Source organism: Apodemus sylvaticus, chromosome 2 (genome assembly GCF_947179515.1).
Source record: "Apodemus sylvaticus chromosome 2, mApoSyl1.1, whole genome shotgun sequence".
NCBI classification, from domain to species: Eukaryota; Metazoa; Chordata; class Mammalia; order Rodentia; family Muridae; genus Apodemus; species Apodemus sylvaticus.
Window position 1 is genome coordinate 162,522,467 of NC_067473.1, and position 27,419 is coordinate 162,549,885.

The window sequence follows — 27,419 nt, forward strand, 5'->3', positions numbered from 1 at the left end:
TACGCGGGGCCAAATGGTATCTCACAGACCTCTCTGCGCAGACGCCAATTGGGAACGGAAGTGGCAGGTCGCGGGTTGATAAGAGAGACACTGGGAGTAAAAGCAGAGGAGAGGAGGAAAAAGAAAAAGAAGGAGGGGAGGCAGGGAAAAATAGAATCCCAGGTCTGGAATGGGTTGTGTGGACCATCTGATATTTCTGGGGAATCTGCATTTCAGAGCTAACCAGGGACTGACTCAAGGGCATGCAAAATGGCCAGCTTTCAAAGACCCCCATTCTATGGCCTACTACCCGAAAGGGTCAGACAGCTCTGCAGGGGTAAGGAGGAAGGGTGTCCCTGCACTCAAGCAGTTGCAAGGAGGAAAAAGGTGTAATAGGCTCTGCGTACAGTCGGAGAGTTCAATAGAAATGCAAAGGCGCCCCTACCCCAAACCCCTCGCCGCCAAAGTAAGTGCACGCGAACGCTGTCAAGAACACCCTTTTGCGGGGGCGTTAGTATTCACTGTCTCCTTTCATAGAATGCTTACTTAGATGTCTACACCAACTCGATTCCGCACATCGATGACCTCTCCAGGGACTTCTGCCTACCTTTTGCAATGCGATGATCAGTCTCCATATAGTGAATTTGGTTAGCTGGGATTTATGTGTTTGTTTGGTTTTGAATTTTGTTTCTTGAATAAATAAACAAACGGGAAGCTCAATTTTTGGAATTTTGAGACGGTCTCCCTATGAAGCCCTAGTTGGCTTCAAACTTGTGATACTCACGGCCCTGCTTCAGGTAGGAGTCACCACCCTGGGCTGATCCAGGGATTAATAAATGGATTTTTTCTTTTTTTTTTTTTAAGATTTATTTATTTATTATATGTGAGTACACTGTAGCTTTTTTGGGACACTCCAGAATAAAGAGTCAGATCTCATTACATGGTTGTGAGCCACCATGTGTTTGCTAGGATTTGAACTCAGGACCTTCGGAAGAGCAGTCTGTGATCTTAACCACTGAGCCATCTCTCCAACCCCCTCAACATTTTTTCTTATGGGGAAAACTGCTGGTGGCTTTACCCAGAGCAGTTGTTTGTTTGTTTGTTTTAAATTGGGCCTCTTTGAAAATTTATGTTGTTCTGGGAAGAGACACCTGGAGCCTAAGGATGTTCTTTAAAAAAAAAAAAAAAAAAAAAAAAAGGCCACTTGCGTTTTTAAATCCTTTTTCAGGCTCTGGTGGTCCATGCCTGTAATCCCAGCTCTTGGGAGCTCCAGGCCAGCCTAGATGACCTTGCCTCAAATTTTAAAAAACTTTATTCCAGTCATCCTCTTGATATACCCGAGTAAAAGACAAGTGCCCGTAAACTGACATTTCCAGAAAGAAGCTGCAAGTTCTGAACATTCTAGAAAGCTTGGTAAACTGATTAGAAATTTAATAATAGAGAGAAAGGAATGTTGCAGATCCAAGGGCAGATTACCCTGGGCTATCCTTAGCCCTCTAAATAGCCATTCATTATCCACCTTTGTGTGCCCTAACATCTTTGTAAGCAGCACCTGAAATTTATTCACTTTACATCCCAACATCACCCCCCACCTCCCAGTCCCCCCTCACACAGATACCCCCGTTCTCCCCTTCTCCTTTGAGAAATGGGAGCCCCCTCTGAGTATCATGCCCACCCCCCCCACCCCACTCCCACACATCAAGTCACTGCAGGCACATCCTCTCACTGAAGCCAGACAAGGTCAAGGTGGCCCAGTTAGGGGCACCGGATCCACAGGCAGTCGGGCAACAGATTCAAGGATAGCCCCCACTCCAGTTGGGGGACCCATATGAAGAAGCAGCTGCACATCTGCTACATACGTTCAGGGGCTCTGGATTCAGCTCATGCTCACTCCTTGGTGGTTCAGTCTCTGGGAGCCCCCAAGGGTTCAGGCTAGTTGTCTGCTGGTCTTTCTGTGGTACCCCTGTCCTCTTTGGGCTGAAATCCTTTGGAATGTATGATGTATGTTAATGCTGCCATTAACCCAGAACCTGGAAATATATTTGGATAGCTTCTAAGGTCCATGCATATCATGGTTTCCTTATTTATTATAACTTGCCCACCTGATGCTTCCACACATGTATTTGAAACGTGTTTCTTTGTAACTTTCTTTGTTCTGTTGCTATAAGAAATTTCACTGTTGGACCTTGGAAGTTTGGGTAACCTGGATTTGGTCATTCATATTTGACTACATGATAAACTACCTCTTGTTCCCTTTGAAGGGAGGAACCCTGTGAAACAGACCTTGGGCTTATCAATAAACTGCCTAATTTGGGGGAGTCATTCTTGACTTGGTAATTTTTTCCATGCTTGGTGGTGGAAGTGCTCATCGTTCACCTCAAGGAGGAAAGTGCGTGTCTGAGAAAGGCAGCTATCTCCTAATGAGTAGAGACGTTTATGACGAGGCTGCTAAGACCTGGCTGCCCACTACAGTTGTTTACTTTTTATTTAAGGCACAGGGGACTGCACTCTAGGCATCAGACATGCGAGGCAAATGTCTCAGCCCCCTTTTTATTTTGAGTGACACAAAATATTTTGAGTATTTTATTATAGTAAGACAGTGTTTCACTAAACTGCAGAGGCTGTCCTTGAACTTGAGTTCTCCTGAGTAGTTGAGACCCTGCAATTACAGGTCTATACCTCCAGGCACAACTAACCCTACTATTTATGAGAATTGCCATTTACCCAATTGAATTGGAGAAGAAGCCCTTTTACTCTGAAGCTCGGTAATGCCACATTGCCTTGCATTTCTTGGCCTCATTCTTGACTAGAGCTCACAATTTGCCAACCCTTGATTCTGAGATTGATATAAATACTAAGATACTCTCCAAGTTCTGATAAATTAGCAGCCGCCCCCCCCCCCATTTTGCACTTGCCTCCTAACCCATGAAGTAAGTGTATCCCCATGTCTGAGTCAAGCACTTTTGGTTTCAAGGTGTCATAGTTGAAAGAGCACCAATTTTAACACCCAAAGTATTTTCCAGTTCTACACCTAACTGGGGAACGGACTCCTGCTACTTGCCTCAAATGATTATTAATAGGCTCAGGTGAGTTTAATGATATGCAGGGCCTTTGTCACCTGCAAAGGGTTTTCAGCCAGCAGGTGTGCCTTCCTCTTTAAACCCCAGGAAAGTGCACAGAGGCAGTGTGTCTGAGCTGCAAAGGCTCTGCAGAAGCCAACAAACCTACTTTTTTTTTTTAAAGATGAGAAAGATGAGCAATAAAAGAGAAGCTGACAAAAGCCTTTATTGAGAGATACCAATAACCACCTGCTTGGAATGTTAGGGGGTTTGTTGGTTTTGTGTTTGGTTTGGGGTGGGGGTGGGTGTGCTGTTTTGTCACCTTCACTGGAACTTTGTTCCTTGGTTAGACTGTTTCTGTGCCAGGCACGGTGGCTTATACCTGTGACAAAGTCAGCAGCAACAGGGAGAGAGAGCCGCAGTTAGTTCAGGTGGTCGGTTTGGGGATGGGCCGGTGTGAAACAGCATCCTCTCCTGTGCTGCCATCTGAAGTTGTTGGTAACTCTCTGCTGTTGTAATGGAATCCACTGGCATGATTTCCTCTTCCATACTTCCCCGCCTCAAATGCTCAAGGAAGTAAATCAATAGGAGAAAGCCAGGCCAGACGTGTGGCTGTGTTGATGACGCGCTGCTGTTTTAAATGAAATCCATCAGGAAAGGCTTTCCCTCCATGCTCTTCCCACCTCGCTCAGACACTCACAAGTAACGGGGACAAACAAGGCCAACCCTTCTAACTGAACGATAGAGCCATAAAATTTATTTCTTTCTACCCCTCCTCTGATCCTTTTTTGAGTACTCAATCTTAGGCAGCTTCACATGGTTGCTATAGAGACAGTGATGTCACTAGCTGCAATTCTGATGTCACTCCCTAGTCCCAACAAGGAGGAGGTGCATGGAAGGCTGGGGGAGGAAACAAGATCTTCAGCTGAGTAAGAACATCCCAGCGTCTTCATTGACTTTAAAAGTTTATTCTGGAGTCTTCTGTGGTTCACTATTCCAGAGCTTCGGAGGTAGGAAAGCCCACTGGGCTGGGAAAATGGTCCATTTTCTGATCCCTGGTGGTGAGAAAGGAGAAGTCATGGACAGCTTTTTAATTTCAATCTCGGCCTCCCGCTTCTGCCCAGCCAGTTTTAGCTTCCGCTTTGAATCCTGTGGAAATACATGGGTTCCCACAGCAGCGTTCCATCCGCCATCCTTCCACCTCAAGTTTGGAGTTACTTACAGGTCTGACCTGCTATCCCAGGCCATTCGTTTGTGGGCCTGAGGGATTTCCTCCTTCCAAGTGTGACGTTGAGAGAATACTGCCTGCCTGGTGGTTTTTCCAGCTGTATTGTCTGGCTAACTCCATATGCTCCTTTCTCTCCAGAACTCTGAGTAAATTCATGCTGCTACACGAGTCTGCTTCTTGCCCACTTGAAGCCTCAGAGTTCTGTAAACCGAAGCTGTGGTTAGGCAGCAGAGCTGTGGGAACGGGCAAGCTATCTGTAGCCATGTGGAGTTGAACTGTCAAGGATCAGCAAGATTTTTTGGGTTTCTACAGAGCTCCAGACACAGACGAGACAGAAGGGGAGGAGGGGATAAAGACCATTAGTAATCTGTCCATATTTAAATGAATATTAAAATTTGGTTGAATGAGCTTCAAAACATAGGAAGGATATGAAGGAAACCCCTAAGAGCCAGGTTTATACTGCCTGCAATTTAGCTTTTTCATGAGTTTAAGAATCTTGAGAAATTAGGAAACGGTGTGGGGGAGGGGTGTCTTGAGGTAGTCTTGTGGTGTGGAGTAGAGCAGACCTAAGCATACCTCAGCTCCCCGCCAGCCTTCACGGCTTGCACTCCTCTCCAGTTTGAGGTAATAATCGTGTTGACGTCCTCCTCCCATCTTTCCGCACTGGCATCTTGTGGTCTTGTTTTTCCCTCCTAACTGTATCCCAAGCATCTTTAGAATGCACCGTGTAGTCCAAGCTGGTCTCAAACTTGCACCCGTCATTCTGCCACGGCCTCCCTAGTGGTGAGATTATAAAGCTGGCCCGTGACACCCAGCTGTCTCATAAGCATTTGTATGATGTGTATCTGTATTACATACCTGTGCGTGAGAGAGAACATGCACAGAGAGGTCAGAGGTTGGTAGCAGGTATTTTCTTCAGTTGCTCTCCACTTATTCTGAGTCAGAGTCTCTTCTGACCAATCTGGCTAGGTGACCCCCAGCAGTGGAGTTACAGATGTGAACCACCACACCCAACTTGTTAGGTGAGTGCTGGGGATGGGACTCGGGTTGTTACAGGTTGAATAGCAAGCACTTTAGTGATTGAGCCTTCTCCCCAGCCCCCCTCACACTGGCCTGTGTCTGTGTGTGTGTCTGTGTGTGTGTGTGTGTGTGTGTGTGTGTGTGTGTGTGTGTGCGTGTGCGTAGGCACATGCACCCAAGCCTACAAGCTCAGAGGCCAGAGGAATATGCGTTGCTTAATCACTGGCTGCCTTATTCAGTAGAGGCAGGGTGTCTCAGTGAGCCTACACTTAGGCTGATAGCTAGCAAGCCAGCAAGCCCTAAGATCCTGTCTCTGCCCCACGCCCTTAGGCTTGGTGTTACAGGCACAAGTCAGCCACGTTTAGCTTTTGAGTTGGATGATGGAGATTCAACCTCAGGCCTTGATGCTTATTCAGCAAGTAGTATTGCTTGCTGAACCATCTCTCCGGCCTAACATTAGAATTTTTGAGGAACGTTTTTAAGTCAGTCCTTTGTGACCACAGAAAATGCCAAAATCTCCCAGGCTGGAGAGCCACAATCCCTAAAGAAGCCCGTTAAGTTCTTAGTCTTCTTCTGGGCTTCTGTTTCCCAGGCTGTACGATGATCATGTGAATTGATTCAAAGGTGACTAGTTACACTTAGAAGCTGACTTTGTCCTCTGCCAACGTAATAGATAGCACAGAGCTCTGACCCCAGTAAGTTATAACTGTTTGATTTTCCTTGTTTGTGACAACGTCAAACTGTATCATCCAGGGTAGCTGGGCTAGCTATGTATCTCTGGCTGACCTTGAAATCAGGACAGTCTTTCTGCTTCAGCCTCCCGAGTTCTAGGATCGAATGCATGGGCCATCACACCCAGTTCCAATCATCAACTTATAAATACATATATAATTTGACTCCCTTAATCTTTTTTGGACCATCTGTTCTTTATTGTGGGATATGTGTGTATTAATTTCAAAATCTGAAAAGCTTTGTGGACCATGTCCGTTATAGTAGAGCTTGGGCAGGAAGCAGCAGGATCAGGAATTCAAAACCATCCTCAGTTATATTGTGAGTTAAGGTCAATATGAACTCTACTGAGTCCCTTTCTCAATAACAAAAAGCAAGAAAGTTTCTATATGCCTATGTATCTGTGCTATCATCCAGACGACTTGGGGAGTTTCACGGACTAAAACAAGCTTTGTGTTTGCAGACACACACACAAAATAGACTAAAAACATTAGGAATATGTAAGCTAAGAGTTTACCAGATGTACTAATTTCTGTGAAAAGAATACTAAATATTTTGGGATGTTTGTTTCTTAGCATTGCTGGAATAGGAAGACCTAACGCTAAAGTAACTTGCTGTGGTAAAATTGTTGAAAAACATTGGATATTAAAATATTAAAAATGATGCCTCACTGTCATAACTCATTTGAGCAAGCCATTTCTTTTTTGTTCCAGGTTCTCCAATTTTAAGAAAGATGAGCTGCCTGGAATTACAACTGGGCAGGACTTTTATATTCACTCTTTCAACAGAATATTACTAAGCACCAACTTTAAAGGTACTAGCTCTTGTGAGGGAAACCAAGATGAGTTAGAAAATTGCTTTGTCTTCACGAAGCCATGTAATAAAGCAGAGAGAACATGTGTGCACAGCTGACATGTTAGGTAGCATGAGAAGGAGAAATGAATTGTGTTCGAGACTGTGAAAGCGGAGCAAGGACATTCAACTAGGAACTTAAGAAACTCGTCATGGATAGGATAACTCTGGCTTGGGCTCAAGTGAGGATGGGGTTTAGAGGAATATTTTAGAGGCACATTAATTAATTAATTAATTAATTAATTCTGAGTAGACATTCCAAGAAGAGATTAAAATGCACTAATGACCTCTGTTGATGTCTCGGAAGAGCTAGGCTAAGGAAGTTAGTTGAACTGGATATATAGACTATAACTCTCTTGATGATGACACATATTTCTCTCAAGACCCCCCAAAAGATTTACAAAATGTTCTCAGATCCAACAGTCCAGGGCTGTCCCCATTCTGCCCGCTTATCTTCCAGCTTCCTGGTGACGTGAGTTTGAGATCGTTCAGTAAGCCACTCATTTAAGAGCAGAGAATAACAGTCGTCACTTAAGAGATCATTAGCCAAAGCTGAATGGTTTGTTATCTGAAAACTCTACGGAAGTCTCCATGTGGCTTTGCAACCTTGCTTGTATATATATTCCGAAAATAAGAAATCAATATCATCATTCGGTAGTAAGAAGAGTGGAGTCCATATGTAAATGTAGTGACTTTTCTCTGTCTTTCTTTGCAGAGTCCTTATATATTACATGGCAGGAGGGGTGGGTAGACTTAGGGATAGTGAAGACACCAATAAGGCTCATTCGGAGTCTTCCTTGTATCTCAAAACCCATCCTCAATAAGGGTAAGTAAGCACATCATTCCTTTACTCTTATGGTTAATTTGTATCTGTCTTTAAAAAAAAAAAAGATTTATTTATTTTATGTATGGGAGTACACTGTAGCTGTTTTCAGACACATCAGAAGAGGGCGTCAGATCTCATTACAGATGGTTGTGAGCCACCTAGTGGTTGCTGGGAATTGAACTCAGGACATCTGGAAGAGCAGTCAGTGATCTTAACCACTGAGCCAGCTCTCCAGCCCGTGTCTTATCTTAATTGTAGTATGTTAGTAGCATGAATAAGGCAACAGATTCTGTTGACTTAGTTGTTCTCTACCAGAAGCAACTCACTTGGGTGAAATATCGAGATGGAAAGACCATCATTCATAGATTTTATTCTAGATCAACATTCTAGATCAAGCTGCTATTAAATCTTGCCTTTCTTGGCTAAATAGCAATACTGTTAATTCTGTTCTTCCTCCCCATGCCACAAGTCTAATATTTTATATAGAGGTGTGATTCATGAATATAGTGCATGCCTAGCACATAAGAGGCCCCAGACTCCGTCACTGGCACAATACAGGGTTTAACATCATTGGTGTGAACTTCTCTGCAAAGTGAAGAAAACATTAAAATATAAAACTAAAGAAGCTCACAAAACTTCTAAGTTGTCTGTCCTAGCTTGCCTGTCAGAACTGTGATAAAACCCTGACTAGAAACAAGCTGGAGAGGGAAAGGTTTATTTCATCATGTAAGTTGGAGTCCCTCCAAACACCTGGAGGAGTGCCGCTTGCAGGCTTGCTCACCTTCCTGTTACACACCACGGTCTGGCACCCACACAGTGAGATGGACCATCTAGTGTCAGTTACCAAGCTAGAAAATATCCCACCGACTTGCCCACAGGCCAACCTGGTGGAAATAAGTCCTCAGCTGAAGTTCCCTCTTCCCAGATGTGTCACGCAGTCAACATTGGCCAGCACTCTCTCTCTCTCTTTCCTGGCCCAGGAATTCTCAGTACTTACTGTTCATTAGAATCGCCCAGAACGCTTCTGAGAACATTGTAATAAGATGTCTTTATTACGTTTACTGGGAGAGGGGTACCACACGCCGTGATGTGTGTGCATGTGGAGCTCAGAAGACAGTGTGGAGGAGGCAAGTGTCTCTTTTCACCACATGGGGGTCTGGAAATTGAACTCAAGTTGTCAGGCTTAGTGACAGATGCTGAAACACCTTGCTGGCCCTTTTAAGAAATTTAATGCCGAATTTTCTCAATACAAAAACCACACGAAAATTTTTAGAAGTGTTTTTTTTTTTTTTTTTTTTTTTTTTTTTTTTTTTTTTTTTGCCATGTGGCCGGGGCTTGCCTTGAGCATATGATCTCTCTCAGCACCAGAATCACTGATGTACAGTACTTGTAGCAGGTCCAGCCATATTCAATCTCCACACCCCCTCCCCTTCCCACCCCCATACCCCATCAGCTCTCTCTCCTCTACCAAGAGTCAAACCCAGGGCCTTCCACGAGCTAGGCATGCACTCTTCTGCTTAGCTACACTCTCAGCCCCAGATTCAGTTTCTCTCCACTCTTAAGTAATCATACAAGTTTTCTATTGTAGAAAATCCATTGTCCACTCAGGTAATCTCTGTCATGAAGAGGAGTACAGAAATGATTTTTATAGATCAGGAAGCAGAGACAATGGAATGTGAAAATAAGAATAAGTCTTTGTGAGAACAGAAAACTGCTCTTGAATGATCTTACATTTCCTTTTAACAATTATATATGTAAGCAAACATGAATTATTTCTTGTTACATTTTTAGTGTGTGTGTGTGTGTGTGTGTGTGTGTGTGTGTGTGTATGTGGTGATGGTAGTGGTGATGGTGGTGGTGGTGAAGCAGGTGCACACATGCCATGGTATTTGTGTCACAATCAGAAGACAACTTGTAGGACTCAGGTTTCCTTACAGCATGTGAGTTCCAGGGACCAAATTCAGGTCAGCAGCCTTGGCAGCAAACACCCTTACCCAAATGAACCATCTCAACAGTCCTTTCCTTTCTCTTCAGCTTCTATTAGGCATGCATTTGATGTTCCTCTGGTCTATGTTGGTTTTAATTTTGAGGGAGGGTGCATGCTCTCTCCTCTGCCTAAGTCCTTTAACACAGCATTTCCAATTAATCAGATGGCCACCCCAAGAACCTCCATGCCTTTTAATTCAAACTTTTTCAGCTTTGAGATGTTGAACTTTACTGTAATGGAATTTTAAACTATTATTCTGCTAGAATCCAAATGTAAAGACATTATATGCTCCTGGAGGAGGGGCACTGTGCCTCCTACTTCATCTTTCTTAGCCACTGAGAGGTATAAATGGGAGCAGAGTTTGTAATTGAGGACATTTACATTGGGGCCATTGAGGGTGGAGCCTAGGAGAGGACTCTGGGCATGGGAAAATAAAATGAGGGCAAAGAGAGCCTCCCTGCCACTCCAGGTGGATAGCGCTGTGCTGCTTGACCATGCTTTTCAAAGACTACAATGTGGAATGCAAGGTTTTGAAGACACTAAATGAACGTTTGGATGAGACTAAAGCCAAAGGCCAAAGAGGATTCGGATTAAGGATTCTGAGTCAGGGACCATGAAAGTGCAAGGATAAGCAAGTGTAGGGCTGGCAACTGGAGGCTAAAGGAATAGAGGTGGTCAGGGCGGTGTCTTCTGAAGAGGATGCCACCCAGAGGACCAGGTGGCTGGTGGCAACACTACAGAAAGAGAACAAAGTGTTACAAGGGCCACAAAAGAACAAGTCATCCCTACATCTTGGATCCTGAACCTTGGAGACTCAAATCCCCCAGCATTGACTTACTGAAGAGAGGAAGATCTACTAGTGTAGAAATGTATGAAAGCAAAGGTTTCCCCTTTTAAAAATTAGCACATGTAGACAGAACACAGGAGGAAAAAGAAAATTAGCCATTTGGTCACATTTTTGGGTGTCTACTGAAAATCTGAGGTGTGGGGAAGGTTGGCAAGGAGCAAAGCAGGACCCAGCCACCAACTAGGTTCATGTATAGAAGAAATAGATTGATCGTGAGCAACACATATTGGGGACAAACATCATTGTCTTAGCTAGTGTTCCCATTGCTGTGAAGAGACACCATGACCACGGCAACTCTTGTAAAGAACAACATTTGACTGGGGCTGACTTACAGGTTCAGAGGTTCAGTCCATTATCAGAGCAGGAAGGCAGTGTCCTGGCAGGCATGGAGACGGAGAAGGAGCTGAGAGTTCTACATCTTCATCCAAAGGAAGCCAGGAGCAGACTGACTCCCATGTGGTTAGGAGGAGGGTCTCATTGCCCACCCCAGAGGGACACACTCTATCAAGACCACACCCACTCCAACAAGGCCACACCTCCTAATAGCGCAGCTCCCTGGGGCCAAGCATATTAAAGCACCACAGTCATCTAGAGATAAAATCTTGTGAGAAATCATGCTGCAAGTGAGAGCTGAGGCTGGAGATCCGTGGCTGCGTGGGGTTTGAGTGGCACTTTGGACATGCCTCTGTGGAAAACCTGGCTCCTGCTTCCTATATCTCTTTCTTATTATTTCTCCTTCTATTCATGTAACCTTTTGATGACTTTTCTCTTTTTCTCTCTTTTTTTTAAATACTACCAGATGGCGGATAGGGTTGACTGGTTACAAAGTCAAAGTGGCGTTTGCAAAGTTGGTGTCTATTCACCTGGAGACAACCAACACCAAGACTGGAAAATGGTAAGGTCGCCTTCCTCCACAGCACTAGTTAGGGACATTTGGACTGTCATCAAGTTATTCTCTTCTTCATTTTGAAGATGGCTAAAATGAGCTCATTTTAAAAAACTTCCCAATTTACTCTAACAGATTCTGCAGTTTATGATGTTTGATATTTTAGTCTTTAATTATTGTGTCCCTGGAGGCATGACTTGCACATGTGAGTTGAGGTACCCCAGAGACCAGAAGAGGGTGTACAGTTCCCTGGAAACTGCAGCTACAGCCAGTTGTGAGAGAGACCATATGAACCCTAGGAACCAGACTCTGCTCCTCTGCAAGAGTAGTGCATGCTCCTGACTGTGAACCTGCGTTTGCTATGTAGTGTGAGAAATATGCTCTGATTGATAAAAAGGATGTGTTACAATGAGAAAAATTTAAGTTTTAAACAACTGCAGCATAGAAATAACTGTCCCAGGGCTGGTGAGATGGCTCAGTGGCTGAGGGGCTCACCATCAAGCTTGATGATTTGAGTTCAATCCTTGGAACCCACATGGTGGACAGAGAGAACAACCGAGAACAACAGAGAGAACCGACATTTGCCCTCTGGCCTCCACACAAATGTCGTCGAATAAACCTTGCTTCCAATCAGTCAGTCATTGTAAAAAAAAAAAAAAAAATACATAAATGTCTCCAAGGTATATCAGAAAGAATTCCTGAAAGTCAGGATGGCTTAAGATGCCGAGAAGTCTAAACTCTCGGTGGCAGTGCTGCTGCACCTTGAGCATCCAGTAAGCGCCTGTTAAATGCTTCACACTTATTAAGTGCTTACTGGGGTCCTGGCGTGGAGGGCTGTATCTGTCAGGATCCGATAAGAAAATAGAAGCCATACCTATGACTTAACATTTTAAAATTGCTTCCTGAGGGAAGGTAGTATACCATTGAAGGAGACAAGGGAAAGGCTTCGGGATTCTAGAAGTGTAGAAAGTAGATCTTAAGCCAAACCTCACAAGAGCCCTCATTCCAGGCTGCTTGGGCACAGATGGGCTGTGGCACATCTCTCTTCACCCCCTTGCAGCCATGTAGTGTCCCCTGCTGATGAAGGTCGCTGCCCAGAGAGATGCTTAAAGGACTCAGAGACAGAATCACAAAGCAAGATGTTTGCAGTGAATGGCCACAGCTGACCAGCACAGACAGTATCATGTATAACGCCAGAAACATGCACATACATTGGGCAGAATTCTTTATGAAAGCCTAGGGCCAGTGAGATGGCTCAAAGGGTACCGTTGCTTGCCACTAGGCCTAATGACCCATGTCCATGTCCCAGACTCACATGCTGAAAGGGTGAAAGGTGAGAAGTGACTCACCACAAGTTGCCATCCTTTGCACACATACAGGTACATGCACATCACACTTGCATGTGCACACACACAAGCACACTTGCACACTGTAACTCAAAACTAAAAGGTTCCATAATCCAGTGCATTCATTACTGTATCCTTACTCAGAAGACTGACATGTAATGTTAAGTGCCTATCTGAGTTTATACCAACCTTATTTTCTTACAAATAGGAGCCAGAACCCTGAGAAAGCTTCACAAGACATACAGACACTCATATCAAATTGCTAAAGTAGAGATCCCCAAACTGCCTCCATCAGATGTTTTATCTGTACCTGCCCTTTCATATAGAGAAGCAAAATGCAAACCAAACAAAACTCCATTATCTTTCACTAAGCAAGAAGCACCCTAAGAGATCCAAAAGCAAAAATGAGTTCTGCTGTGGTGAACCTGTCCACTCCTAGGGAAACAGTATAACCCTTAAATATAATTTAAGATATAAGTATAATTTGGTATGTCTGGCACTTGAAGTTATGTAAGTAACCATTGGACATTAATTATTTTCTTTATTATATGTAAGTACACTGTAGCTGTCTTTAGACACACCAGAAGAGGGTGTCAGATCCCATTATGGATGGTTGTGAGCCACCATGTGGTTGCTGGGATTTGAACTCAGGACTTCTGGAAGAGCAGTCAGTGCTCTTAACCGCTGAGCCATCTCTCTAGCCCCGATTGGACATTAATTTAAAACAACAGTTTGGGGTCATTTCACAAATGGATTTTCTGAACAATAATTGTTATACGTACTTCATGTCAAACATTTTGTTCAGGGTCATTTCAAGCCGGGCATGGTGATATACCTTGTGACTCCAGCACTCGGGAGGTGGAGAAGGAAAAAACTGGATTGAATGGGTTTAATGAGCTAGATGTGGCAGAGCTGAGGAGGACTGGGTTAGAGTTACCTAAACCAAGCTGCGGAAGCAAACGATCTCTGAGCAGAGGAAACTGAAGCGTTGATCTTCTGGTGTTCTTCTCCATGGGCATGCAGCATTTGGGTTTTGAAAGGAGAAAGAATGATTTGACGGTCTCCTTCCATACCACTCAGGGTGCGATCGCTCGTGTGTGTGTGTGTGTGTGTGTGTGTGTGTGTGTGTGTGTGTGTAGGAACAGCAGACTCTGACAGAAGAGAAGAGGGAGTCCTCAGTCTCCAAGGCACTCAGATGATTTTATGTTCCCATCGATACCTGTAGCCTACTGAGTTGTAACATAGCATTCCAAGAATCAGAGTCAGACCGTGCGGGAGGCTATAGAGAATGCTGTGCATTTAGACATAGATTATAGACAATCTAGAGTTTTATACTGACGCACAGGATTTTCTACAAGTCTCTTCCATTCCACTTGGATAAGAATTCTGGTGAACATGCCATGAGGCTTGTCACATCCATGTTGGCCTGACCGCCTCATTACATCAGCTGAACTGGCAGTCCTAATGAGGAAGCTGGCTGCACCCTGAGATAAAGACGTCAGGTCTGAGACACTGTCTGCAACAGGCCTGAGTACATTTAGATCTGACACATTTTCTGGCCTCTGCAGGCACCCATATGCATGTATACACGCAGGTACACACACACATACACATGCATGTGCACAAAGAAATAATTTCTCTCTCACACACACACATACACATGCATGCGCATAAAGAAATAATTTTTTTTAAATTACTGCTATGGAACAAATAGTATCCAGTAACATTTTTTTTTTGTTTTTGTTTTTGTTTTTGTTTTTCGAGACAGGGATTCTCTGTATAGCCTTGGCTGTCCTGGAACTCACTCTGTAGATCAGGCTGACCTCAAACTCAGAAATCTACCTGCCTCTGCCTCCCAAGTGCTAGGATTAAAGACATGCATTACCACTGCCTGGCTATCCAGTAACATTTTAAGTATTTTATTTTTATTTTATGTATATGGTTATTTTTTCTGTGCACCTGGCATATGCCTGATGCCTACAGAGGCCAGAAGAGGGTATTGGATCCCCTGGAATCAGAGTTATAGACAGTTGTGATCATCATGAGTGCTGGGAATCAAACCCAGGACCTTTGAAAGAACAAGGCTCTAAACTACTGAGTCATCTCTCCTGCCCAATAGCTAGTAACTTTTACTTTCATAAGAAACTAGTAGTTTAGCCGGGCAGTGGTGGCACACAACTTTGATCCCAGCACTTGGGAGGCAGAGGCAGTGGTTTTCTGAGTTCAAGGCCAGCCTGGTCTACAGAGTGAGTTTCAGGACAGCCAGGGCTACACAGAGAAACCCTGTCTCAAAAAAAAAAAAAAAAAAAGAAAGAAAGAAAAAAAGAAAGAAAGAAAGAAGGAAAGAAAGAGAAAAGAAAAAGAAAAAGAAAAAACTAGTAGTTTAACAAAATATTAACAATTTTATAATAAAACACTATTCTTTTTTAAATGAGCCGCATATGTGGTCATTCCTAGATTTCAGAATTCTTTACATTTGATAGCAAAGAAAGCATATACATGTATGTGGTGCCATACTTAGGCTTAAAGTTTTTGCCACATATGGGTTACAGTAAGCAGACATATATAAATATGTATGTGCTTATCATAGCTCATGTCCATCAAAGAGTTTGTACCTGCACAAAACTAGTCACCCATAGTTATTAATTCTCCAATTATAAATCAATTCATTAATGTTGTTTAGTCATGGGAAGCCATTTAGCATGTCAAGATTTTGCTGTATCAAATAATTAAGTACAAATTCCCCATTTTTTCTGAAACTATACTTATAAAAATAGACATAAATTTAAAAACAACAGATACCTGGGTGAGGGTGACAGGGACTTTAACCCCAGCAATCAGGAGACAGAGACAGGCAGATTACTATGAGGTTGCAGACAGCTAGGGCTACACAGAGAAACCCTACCTTGAAAAAAAGGGGAAAAAAACAAAGCACACACACACAGACACACACCAGTACCAGCTCATTGCAGATAAGAACACCCTGTGATCTTCAGGATGTTGCCGTCAGGAGCAATGGAAGCTGTATAATACAGCATCTAAGAACACGGGCTTTAGAGTAGATGGCCTCGTTGGGATTCTAGCTTCATCCCTAGCTAATCTTATAATTTCAAACAGCCAACTTAACTTGGATCTTTTAGTTCTTTGATTCTCTCCCTTGTAAAATGAAGAAAGCAAGAGAAGCAACACTTAGGATGGTAGCCTTAAAATCATGTGTCTGGTCTATTTTAAATGTTGCATAAATATGGATTCCTTCTATGAAGATGCTGGAGCCAGCTGGCCTTTGCGGGTGTCCTCAGTGTCCCGTGTCTTTGCTGTGGTACAACTGGGTGAAACCATGTCTGCTTTTCAGGATTCGTCATCAGATCCTGTCCGAGTACTCAGCTGGCTCCGTAAAGACCTGGAGAAAAGTACGGCAGGGTTCCAAGACTCGAGGTTCAAGCCTGGAGAGTCATCATTTGGGGAGGAAGTGGCTTACCCGGTGGACCAACGGAAAGGCTTCTGTGTTGATTATTACAATAACACCAACAAGGGCAATCCAGGAAGATTGCATTTTGAGATGTCTCACAAGGAGAACCCTGGCCAGGGCCTCATTGCCCATGTTGGTAATGGGGGTTCCATAGATGAAGTTTCCTTCTACGCCAACCGCCTCACAAACCTAGTGATCGCCATGGCCCGGAAGGAGATCAACGAGAAGATCCACGGCACTGAAAACAAATGTGTCCATCAGTCCCTGTACATGGGCGATGAGCCCACACCCCACAAAAGCTTGAGTACCGTAGCCTCTGAGCTCGTGAACGAGACCGTCACTGCGTGTTCCAAGAACATTGCCGGTGACAAAGCTCCTGGCTCTGGAGACAGGGCCCTGGGGTCATCACAGGCCCCTGGTCTAAGATACACAAGCACTCTGAAGATCAAGGAGAGCACGAAGGAAGGCAAGTGCCCAGATGACAAGCCTGGCTCCAAGAAGTCTTTCTTCTATAAGGAAGTGTTTGAATCTCGGAATGCAGGAGATGCCAAGGAGGGTGGCAGGTCCTTACCCGGAGATCGGAAACTGTTCAGGAGCAGCCCCGACAGGCCTGACGACTTCTCAAACTCTATTAGTCAAGGGATCATGACCTACGCCAATAGCGTGGTGTCCGACATGATGGTCTCCATCATGAAGACGCTGAAGATCCAGGTGAAAGACACGACCATCGCCACGATTCTGCTGAAGAAGGTGTTGATGAAGCATGCAAAAGAAGTCGTCTCCGATCTCATCGACTCCTTCATGAAGAACCTCCACAGCGTCACGGGGAGCCTCATGACCGACACAGACTTTGTCTCGGCCGTGAAGCGAAGCTTTTTTTCTCATGGAAGCCAAAAGGCCACAGATATCATGGATGCCATGCTGGGCAAGCTATACAACGTGATGTTTGCCAAGAAATTCCCTGACAACATCCGGAAGGCCAGGGACAAGTCTGAGAGCTACTCCCTTATCTCCATGAAATCACGGCCTGGTGACCCAAAGCTCTCAAACTTGAACTTTGCGATGAAATCAGAATCAAAACTGAAAGAAAATTTGTTTTCTGCATGCAAACAAGAGAAAGAGAAGTCATGTGCTGAAACTCTGGGTGAGCATATTATTAAGGAGGGACTGAACATGTGGCACAAGAGTCAGCAAAAATCTCCCGGCTTGGAGCGTGCTGCAAAACCGGGTAGTACCGCTCCGCCGGAGGTCTCCTTCGAGTGCCCGGATCCTGGTGAGGTAATCCCTCCTCACCCACCTCAGCCACCAGAGAATTTTGAAAATTTTGTGTGTGAATCAGATTCCTGGGCCAAGGACCTGATTGTATCGGCCCTGCTTCTGATTCAGTACCACCTGGCCCAGGGGGGAAGGATGGATGCCCAGAGCTTCCTAGAAGCTGCCGCCAGCACCAACTTTCCCAACAAGGCGGCTCCTCCTCCTCCTCTAGTACACGACGAGTGCAAACTTAAGGCTCCGCCCCATGTGACCAAGATATGTGACCAAGAACAAACGGAAAAGAAAGATCTGATGAGTGTCATCTTCAATTTTATCCGGAACTTACTTGGCGAGACCATATTCAAAGGTAGCCGTAACTGTGAATCCAAAGTGCATGAGCAGAACATTAAGGAAGAAGAGATCAACCTGTGTGAAAGGCCCATGACTCCATGTGATAGGCCTATCAGCCCGCCTGCCCCGAAATTCTGTGAGGAGGAGGAGGCCACTGGTGGTGCCTTATCTGGACTTACCAAGATGGTCGCCAACCAGCTAGACGGCTGTATGAATGGGCAGATGATGGAGCACCTGATGGACTCGGTGATGAAGTTATGCCTCATTATTGCCAAGTCCTGTGACTCTCCCCTGTCGGAGCTGGGAGATGAGAAGTGTGGGGACGCCAGCCGGCCAAATTCTGCCTTCCCGGATAACTTATACGAGTGCTTACCAGTCAAGGGCACGGGGACAGCCGAAGCCCTCCTGCAGAATGCCTACCTCGCCATCCATAATGAACTGAGAGGTTTGTCAGGACAGCCACCTGAGGGCTGTGAAATCCCCAAGGTGATCGTCAGCAACCACAATCTGGCCGACACTGTTCAGAACAAGCAGCTGCAAGCTGTCCTTCAGTGGGTGGCTGCCTCAGAGCTCAATGTCCCTATTTTATACTTTGCTGGTGACGATGAAGGAATCCAGGAGAAGGTAAGAAACACCAGAGGGCTTTCCCGTGGGTTAACTTGGGTCTTACAGTCTGTGTGTTTTTCTGATTGGGAGCAAACACAGCTATGGGAAGGGGAGAACCAGACAGAAGGAACTTGAAGATTATGCCTCTCAGTAGAGGTAAGAGTAATCTGAGATTAGACCACGCACAACCAGCATCACACCAAGAGAGGATTGGAGAAATGGTGTCTTCTGCATTTCTGCATTTATTTATTGTGTCAGGAGCACAAATGAAAATTCTCCAGGAGACTCCGGATAGGAGTCAGACAGAAGGCTGCACCTGAGGCTGCCTTTTTGCTTGTTTTCTTGCTTGTTTGCTTGTTTGCTTGCTACCAGGATTCTATACCTGTGGCTCTCTGCTAGCTACTTGTAGTCACTGAGCTCTTGATCTGGAACAGCCTGCATCCTGGGCTGTTGGACATCAGGACATTAAGTAAACAAACCTGCTGCCTTGTAGCTTTCTCCCAGAGCCTCTGTTTCTCCCCAGGGCCACAACAGGGAGTCAAAATTCAGGACTAAAGTTAAGGTCTGAAACTTACTGTTAATCTGTGTGGGTCCTTCCCAAGTTCCACCTTGTATGTTGGAGGTCTGTGAGTGAAAACAGGATGTAAATGTGGATTAGCCCCATAGGGCCAGGCACTTGTCTTAAGGGAGTAGTGTATGTATGAGAGAGGTATGCGATAGGATGTCAGTAGAAGGCCTTACTCTTCCTGAGCTCTAGAGGGCTGGCTTCCTTCTTCCTGGTTTTTTCGAGACAGGGTTTCTCTGTGTAGCTCTGGCTGTCCTGGAACTCACTCTGTAGACCAGGCTGGCTTCGAACTCAGAAATCTGCCTGCCTCTGCCTCCCAAGTGCTGGGATTAAAGGCATGCGCCACCACCGCCCGGCTCTTTCTGGTGGCTTGGGAGGAAATGTTGGCATGGGGTGGAACTCTGTGGAGTCAGAGGAGGTATGTCCTCTGGTTCCTGTGTTCTGTTGTTTCTCATTTGAAAAGTAGGCGGGAATTATCTAAGATTGTGGGTTTTCTTCTGGGCTTCTCTTTGCCATAGCCCTTACCTGATGAAGAGCCAGGAAGGCCTGCACATAAGGCACTTTATGCTACCTTCCTGCTTGCCTCCAGAACAGACCCCAGTGCAGTGTGTATTTAACTTAAGCGTCCAGTCTTTGGCCAAATTTTCCTATCTTCCATCTTGTATTGAGGCTAGACAATCTTTAGTTCTTAGGATCAGTTTATTGATCTACAATGTTGCAGGGAGTCCAAGAAAATCGACAGCAAACTTCCTGTGACGATCCCAAGAGAAGGACAAGTACTAGAGTCTCTAGAGTGAAGAATCAGTGTCATAGGAAGGAATGTGTGGCTCACAAGCCAGAGTTTCTAAGCCTTTGGTGGCAACCCTCAGAAGTGTCTCCAGAGACACCTGCAGGTTAAACCAAAAGACATGGAGTAGTAGGATGCTCTAATCATTTTTGGTTTGGTTTTTTTGTTTTTGTTTTTGTTTTGTTTTTGTTTTTGTTTTTTGCTAGTTTTGTTGTAGATGCTGTTGTTGTTATTGGGTTTTTTTGTTTGTTTGTTTTTTGTTTTTTGAGGCCTAGGAGAGACAGAAGGGAGACAGAGGGGTTATCTCTCTAACACCAAGCACAAGAAGGATACTCTTAGAAACCAGAAGACATGGAGGGAAAGGGTTTTCTTTTTTAATAAATTGGATTAATAACCCCTGAAACTGGGAAGACACAAAATCACATAGCATGCAGATTAGATTGCATCAATCCTAAGAAAGAACGTCAGTCAGGACCTCACTCCCAGGCTTAGCAAGGCTACAGTTGTTACTCAAGGTGTTATAGAACATCCTCATGAGCAACTTCTTTCTGACCTACTAGAATACAATCTTCATCTTTATCAATATACCCAGTTGATATGTGTGTAGATAGCCCTGGTAATGGGGTTACCATGTTTGTCTGACAGCCAGGAAGATGTCAAGTAAGTCATTTATCTGTCATCTTCTAGCTCTGGCACTGGGACTCTGGCAAACTCTGTGTCTTTCAGTGTTTCCAGTCCATACAGCACAATTATCTTGGTCCACAGTGGTCAGCATACACAGGGAGAATATATTCTGGCAAATATTTTAGATGAATAAATAAGCTAAAAGCAAGCACAGCCTCCATGTGCAGAGTATGAAAAGCTATTCTAGAGCCATCTTTCCAACCCACTATACACAGCATACACAATACATTCTGCTGATGGATTTTGAACTAAAGTTCTGTAATATATTTGTCTGGATAGGTCAATAGACTTGTAGACCCTTTACACAGCTTTGTTAATTCTGGAGAAAAAATATCTTCCTGTTATTTCACTGAAGGGCCAGTAGGAGGAATAGTCAGCAGTGGTTTGAATGGTTGGTAAAACGTACAGCAAATAAACTATCTGACACCAGTTTTTCTTTTGGAAAGACACTGATGTAGGCAATTATCATTACGCTGATGCAGCTCACTGAACCTGACTGGGGTGCCCAGGAACCCGAATGCTTACAACACCATAGAATTGACTTTTAATAGGCCATATGGATGCAAGAATCAAAACTCAAAATTTAAAAAGATTGAACTCTGAAAACAGTGTCTCCTCATGAAATCACATCTCTACTGCCCTCCCTGCAGGAAAGCCAGACCTAGCTATCCCTGGGGTGTCCTTCCAGAAATACATGTGTGTACATGTAGAGCTAATGTATTCCTATGTCTTTCTTAGTACAAGTTGGTTACATGCTTTTATAAGTGACAGAATATACATGCAACACACTGGACATAATTTACATGTACAATACATGTGATATTTATATGTACATACAAGAGAAACATATACAAACATATATGTACATGCACACATGTATGTGATATACACATTCCCTCATTCATAAGATAGAATACCCATGTATACATATAACTTACATAAATGCATACATTGTAAAGGTACAGATTCTGCAACATAGAATTTTTATAATTTTGTTCTGTTTTGCTTTTTAATTTGTTCTTTGAAACAGGGTCTTGCTATGTAGCACAGACTGGCCTTAGGTTCTCTGTATAGCTCAGGCTGGTCTCTAACGGAGATCGTCCTGTCACAGTCTCCTAAGTCTCTGGGGTTTTCTTTTGATTTCACCATATACAATTTAATCTAATCTGAGATAATCTGAGATAGTTTTCCTTTGAATATTTTCTGGGTTTTGCTTCGACTTTTAGTACTTTGAGATATTTTAAAGTTTTTAAGAGTGATCTTTTTATGTCTGTTTGCATGTCAGGTGGAAGGGAGGGAGATGGGATTTTGTTGTAATTTCCTGCGCTGCCGCCACCCCCCCCCCTGCCCGCTTCTGCCTGATTCTTTCTGAACTTTCTATTCTGTGCCATTGAATTGTCCATTTGTATATAGTCTAATGGTTGACTCTGTTTATTGTAGTCTTGCGAATTTTAAAACATCCCCTAAGGCTGAGCACTCCTGATCTGTCTGTACCAGCCTTTTAGGTAGTAAGTTGAATTAGTTTTTTCACAGCTGTGACTAGATGCCTGACAAAGGTACAGTGGTTCACTGTACCTTACAGTCTCCAAGGGGTTCAGCCCCGCCCTGCAGAGAAGGCATGGAGGCAGGAACAAAGCAGCTGCTCACATGTGTCTGCAGGCAGGCAGGCAGGCAGGAGGAAGTGGAGGCAGGCTAGGACACCGCACTGCCTTCCCCTGTGGCCCTCTTACGTCAGCAATGCTCATCTCCTAAAGGTTCCACAGCCTTCCATAACAATACTACCATCCGATGACCAAGCATTCCACCATGGGATCCTATGGAAACATTCACATTCAAACCGCAGCGCTGGTCTTCCCTGGTTATATCTGCATTACCCTCCTACTGAGGGAAGATGGCCTCCATAGTGAGTTGGAGACTATCCTGGGCTTTATTGTTAGACCTTAAATGGTGATGGTGATGGTGATGGTATGACTTCCCAAAGTAGCCATTTACGTGGGTTTCCACTCCCCCCCATTCTCAACATGTCTTTCATTTACTATAGGAGTCATAGTGACAGATCATTGTGGATTGATTTAATAAACATAGATTCAAATGACTAAAGATGTTGACCATAACTGTCTGTGCTCCTTAATCCATTTGTGTTGATTCTTGGTGGGATCCACTGCCTGCATGTCTGTGCAGATCTCTTGTCCACATTCTGATGATGGTGTTTCCTTCCTTGTTTGGAGTTGAGATTTGTTTGCCTGATTTTTAAGACAGAGTCTCATGTAGCCCAGGCTGCCCATTCTTTCCGTTGCTGAGGATAGCCTTGATCCTCTGATGCTGTTGCTGAGTGTGTGTTGAGTTCCAGTGCCTGGTTTACAGATATGTGGCACCATCCCCAGTTCATGAACTGAACGCATGGCTTTGCGTTGGTACACCAATGCTCTACCAGCTGAGCCAAACATCCTCCAGCCAAGGGCTCTACGTTCTAGAAACAAGTCCTGTGTCAGACACAACTCTCAAATGTTTGCTCTGTGTGAAGCATCTTTTAAAATAGCAAACATTATGATGAATTATCTGATTTAGCTTTTTTGCCTGTGTGCTCTTTGTCTTTGTGTTATAGTCTCATTACATATGTAGCTAAGGACTTCTGATTCTCCTGCCTCCACCTCAGGGTACTAAAGCTGTGTGCTTTTTATGTCTTATCTAATATGAATAATTTCTGTCCAATTAGTGTTGCTTTTCTGTGTCTTTGTTCTGCTCGAATTGAGCCTCACACACTAGGCAAGGCATTCTACCCCAGCCCTGTCCAGTGGTTCTCAACTACATGCAGTTTGTCCCCAGAGGACACTTGACAAAGTCTGGAAACATTTGACTGTCACAATAGGGAAAACTGTTGTCAATGGGGCAGAAGGCCAAGCACATAATTCAGCACCCTATAAAGCACAGGACAATTTCACAGCAAGGAACTGTGAACCTTGGAAGGAAACAGTTCATACAGAGCTGGCCCATCCTAAGGTCACACGGGCTTCCCACCTGGTCATGTGTCAGTGAATGTGGCATGTCTCAAATGCCACATGTCTGTGTGCCTTGTGTGTTGATGCTGGCTCTTTGGTTTGTGTGTTCTTATTTTCTCAGTGCTGGGAATTAAATCCACAGCCCCACACACACTAGGCAGGACTAGTCCACTGAGTCCATCTATGGGAGGCTTTTGCATACCTGTCAGAAAGGGAACTAAATATATTCCTTCACACAAGGATATGTGGGTGTGTCTGACTTCTCTGGAAGTCACATATCCTGACTTATCTGGCCCCTATGAATTTTCCGGCTACTCACTAAGAGGTCAGTGGGTCATGGTCCAAGAGCTGCTTGTTCTAGATGTGGTTGTCCTTCTCATTTTTCCTTTTCTGCCTCCTCTTGGTTCGTTTGAACATTTTCTAGTGTTCTGTTTGAATTTCTCTGTTGTGGTATTCTAGGGGCTGTCTTGATTGGTTTGTTTTCCTTAAGATGTGTTACTTTGTGGCCTGGGCAGCTGTGTTAACTCCTGTCTTTAGGAGTTAAAGACAGTCACCCATTTGCACTGAGAGCAACAGTTTCTCTTACTTGGCCTCCAATTACCTTGGGCTAATGTAGTCCTCTAGTGATTCTCCTAGAACATGTATGCTGGAAAAGGAGTTCTCTTTGTACTAGAGATCAAACTCAGGGTGTGGCACACACTAGGCAAACACTGTCTGAAAATGGTTTTTATTTGACCTTCATTCCTGAGGTGTATTTCTGCTCGATGAGGAATTCTGGTTTGGCCTCTCTCTTCTGCCAGCCATGGTCTTTTTCCCCATGTGTGTATTGAGTTAAGATCCTAAGGATGGAGCTGGGCAGTGGTGGCGCACGCCTGTAATCCCAGTACTGGGAAGCAGAGGCAGGTGGATTTCTGAGTTCGAGGCCAGCCTGGTCTACAGAGTGAGTTCCAGGATAGCCAGGACTACACAGAGAAACCCTGTCTAGAAAAAAAGAAAAAAGAAAAACGAACAAACAAAAAAAATCCTAAGGATGGGAAGGTTAAACCTTTTTGAGTCGTGCTCACAGGCCCTAACTTCTTCTTATCACATATCTTTGGTCTTCAATCATTTTTTTTACTTTGTTGTCTTCCTTCTGCAGTTTCCTCCATCTGATGCCTTATTTTATGAGCTTAATGTACTTTTTAGCCCTAACATTTCCACTCAGTTTTCCTTATATCTCTTACTTCTTTGCAAATCATTGTTCAGTGCCTGAACTGGGGATGGAACACGGGGCGTGTACCTGTTCCACCCCTGCAATCCTTCACTTGGGTCTGACCTCCCTGAGTCACTGGGGCTGGCTCTGCACTCCCTGTGTAGCCCAGGCGGCTTTGAACTTGCACTAGTCCCCCTCTGCCTTCCTGACAGCCAAGGCAAGCCTGCACACCAGGCTGGTTTGCTTTGTTCCTTGTTTTCTGAAAACTGGACTAACCTAAGTTGGCCCTCACTTCATAGAACATGCTGCCCCAAACTTAAGAAACACCATGCCTCTACCTCCTGAGTCCTGGAATTCCAAGCAAGCATCGTCACATCCAACAAAACTTTATCTTGCTTGTTCCAAGAACACTTACTTCAGTTTCTGTTGTGGGAATTTTTCTTTCTGGAAAAGTTCTCAGGTTGGGGCATAGCCTATACTCCTGTGCTTTGCCACAGTGAACGCAGGGTGTACAAATCCAAGCTCCTGCCTGGAGAAGTCTGGTGCCCTTAGGATATCAGGGGAATGACAATGCCCTGTGCACATGGCTGAATGGCTGCTTCGGCCCGTTGTCCACACTGTGTGCTGGGGAAGAGGACTGAGCTTGGGATTCTGAGAGCTGGACTTGAGTTTGCTCCGTGACTCTGATTGGAACTTCAACCTGGCAGGCCCCTTCGCTTTTCCAGGCAACGTCTCCTGAGGTGACATCGATCCCTGTTGTACCTCCAGCCCTGACACTAGGGCTCTGAGGTGTATGGGGAGCAGTCCCATAAGACCCAGGTTGGTCTTGGAGCAACAGAGGTGTGCTACTGACTTGTCCTCTTGCCTTACATAACAGAGCACCTGACAAGGGAACTTAGGGGCAGAGAGCTTATTTTGGCCGCAATTCTGGAGTGCAGTCAATCCTCCATGGTAAGGAGTTCATGGCAGCAGTGGCCTGTGGTCAATCACATGGCCTCCACAGTGCAGGAAGCAGAGGCTGGCGACTGCTTGAGTTCAGCGAGCTTTCTTCTCCGTGAGCTGTGAGAGACTCCAGCCTCGGGAACACTGCTGCCCGCAGTCTTCACACCTCAGTGATTTCAAAGTGGTTCTAGATCTTGTCTAGCTCCCAATCAATATAAGCTATCACAAATGCAGACTAGTAAGATATTTCCTCTCCATTCACTTTGAGGTAATGAGAGGCCAGTGATTGGATGGGGGGAGGGGAGCTAAGAGAAATGAGGGGCGGGGAGAGGCTGGGTGGACCAGACAAGTGGAGCAGAGGAGGAGACTCAGATGTCAAGATGGCTTCAGAACTATCTCTAGTGTTTTGGAGAGGTTAGAAATATTGGGATAATACTTTATCATTGTAAATTGGCGTTATGAAATTGGGAGTTTCTCATACATAAATATATTTGGTTAACCATTCAAGTTTAAGAGTCATGCTTTACCAGATACTTGGAAGGGGTGGTATAGAGGCCTGGCGGGGCGGGACTCTTTATTAAATATTTACCACTACAGAGACTGTTCTGTATTAGGGTGAGCACAAAATCTTAGAACTGTTGGGGAACAAGAGCAGTGTTGACAAATGCTCACTTTGAAGCACCATCTTCAAGGGAAAAATAGGTGGCTTTGACTCAGTGAGAGGTCACATTCCGAATCACAAACAGGACAGTATTAACATGCTTGTATTATGAATGAGGTAACGACTTTCTTAGCTGAAGTCTTCTTGGGCTGGGGCCCAGAGCTAAGCATGTACAAGGTCCATGTTCCACAGAAATTCAACAACGTTTGTTTGGAGTGAGAGGTAGCTCATGCCTGTAAGTCTAGCCCTTGGGAGGCAGAGGCTAGAAGATCCCTGAAGGTGTGTCCTCCCCCGAGCCCCTCCTGCTTGAGTTTCCCTGGGTGGGGTGGCTCGGCGGTCCAGGGATGCAGGCCTCTCTGGTCTGCTCTGGGCCTGCTCTGCTCCTCCATCACCTTCTCTCTGCTCTCCGCAGTTGCTTCAGCTCTCAGCCACCGCTGTGGAGAAAGGCCGCAGCGTCGGGGAGGTTCTGCAGTCGGTGCTGAGGTATGAGAAGGAGCGACAGCTGGATGAGGCAGTGGGAAATGTCACGCGGCTGCAGCTGCTGGACTGGCTGATGGCAAACCTGTGATTGGGGCCCACCCGGAGTTCCCGCCGCGGGCCGCGCCCCGCCCCCTCAGCCCCTCCCTGCCGCACAGAGCCCTAAAGTTCCCTCCGTACCACCCACACTAGACACGCCATCTAATGCTACTCACTGGATTTTGCAGATTTTCTTGTCCATGCGAGCAAGGACATAAATTAAAAGATTACAGTTAAAGGGCAGCGTGAGTGTGGCTTGCGTTTGTTGGAAAGGTGAGACCGCAGCCTCCCTGAGACAGCCCAGCTGGAGGAGGGCGGCGACGGAATGGCCCGCTCACCCACTGGACTCCATGCTGTCCCTAGCGGTGAGCTGATTAAACTGTTCCCTTAAAATAAGCCACAACAGGGCCTATTTTGTAAAACAGTTTTTAATAGCCAGTGAGAATGGTCCACACGTGTTGTGGGTGTGACCCAGTGTCCAGTCTATGCAAGCTGTAGACCCACTGCCACCTCCAACCGTACCCAGAGGACAAGGTATAGTTGAAGCAGCCTCGGGGCGACTGGTGAGGCAGATGGAGCCAGTGAGATACTAGTTTCATCCCCAGTGGCAAAAAAAGAAAAAGAAAAAAAAATG

The 27,419-nt window shown here is 45.0% G+C and overlaps 1 protein-coding gene across 1 annotated transcript; it reads left to right on the forward strand.

Annotated features, from left to right (window-relative positions):
* Positions 1 to 7,589: 7,589 nt before the first annotated feature.
* On the forward strand, positions 7,590 to 27,028 carry Akap3 (A-kinase anchoring protein 3). The gene is made up of 4 exons (XM_052174921.1): positions 7,590 to 7,693; positions 11,327 to 11,422; positions 16,112 to 18,457; positions 26,682 to 27,028. Exons 2-4 carry the CDS (start codon positions 11,327 to 11,329, stop codon positions 26,835 to 26,837), a joined length of 2,598 nt encoding a protein of 865 aa, XP_052030881.1. The 5' UTR covers positions 7,590 to 7,693; the 3' UTR covers positions 26,838 to 27,028.
* The last annotated feature ends 391 nt before the right edge of the window (positions 27,029 to 27,419 follow it).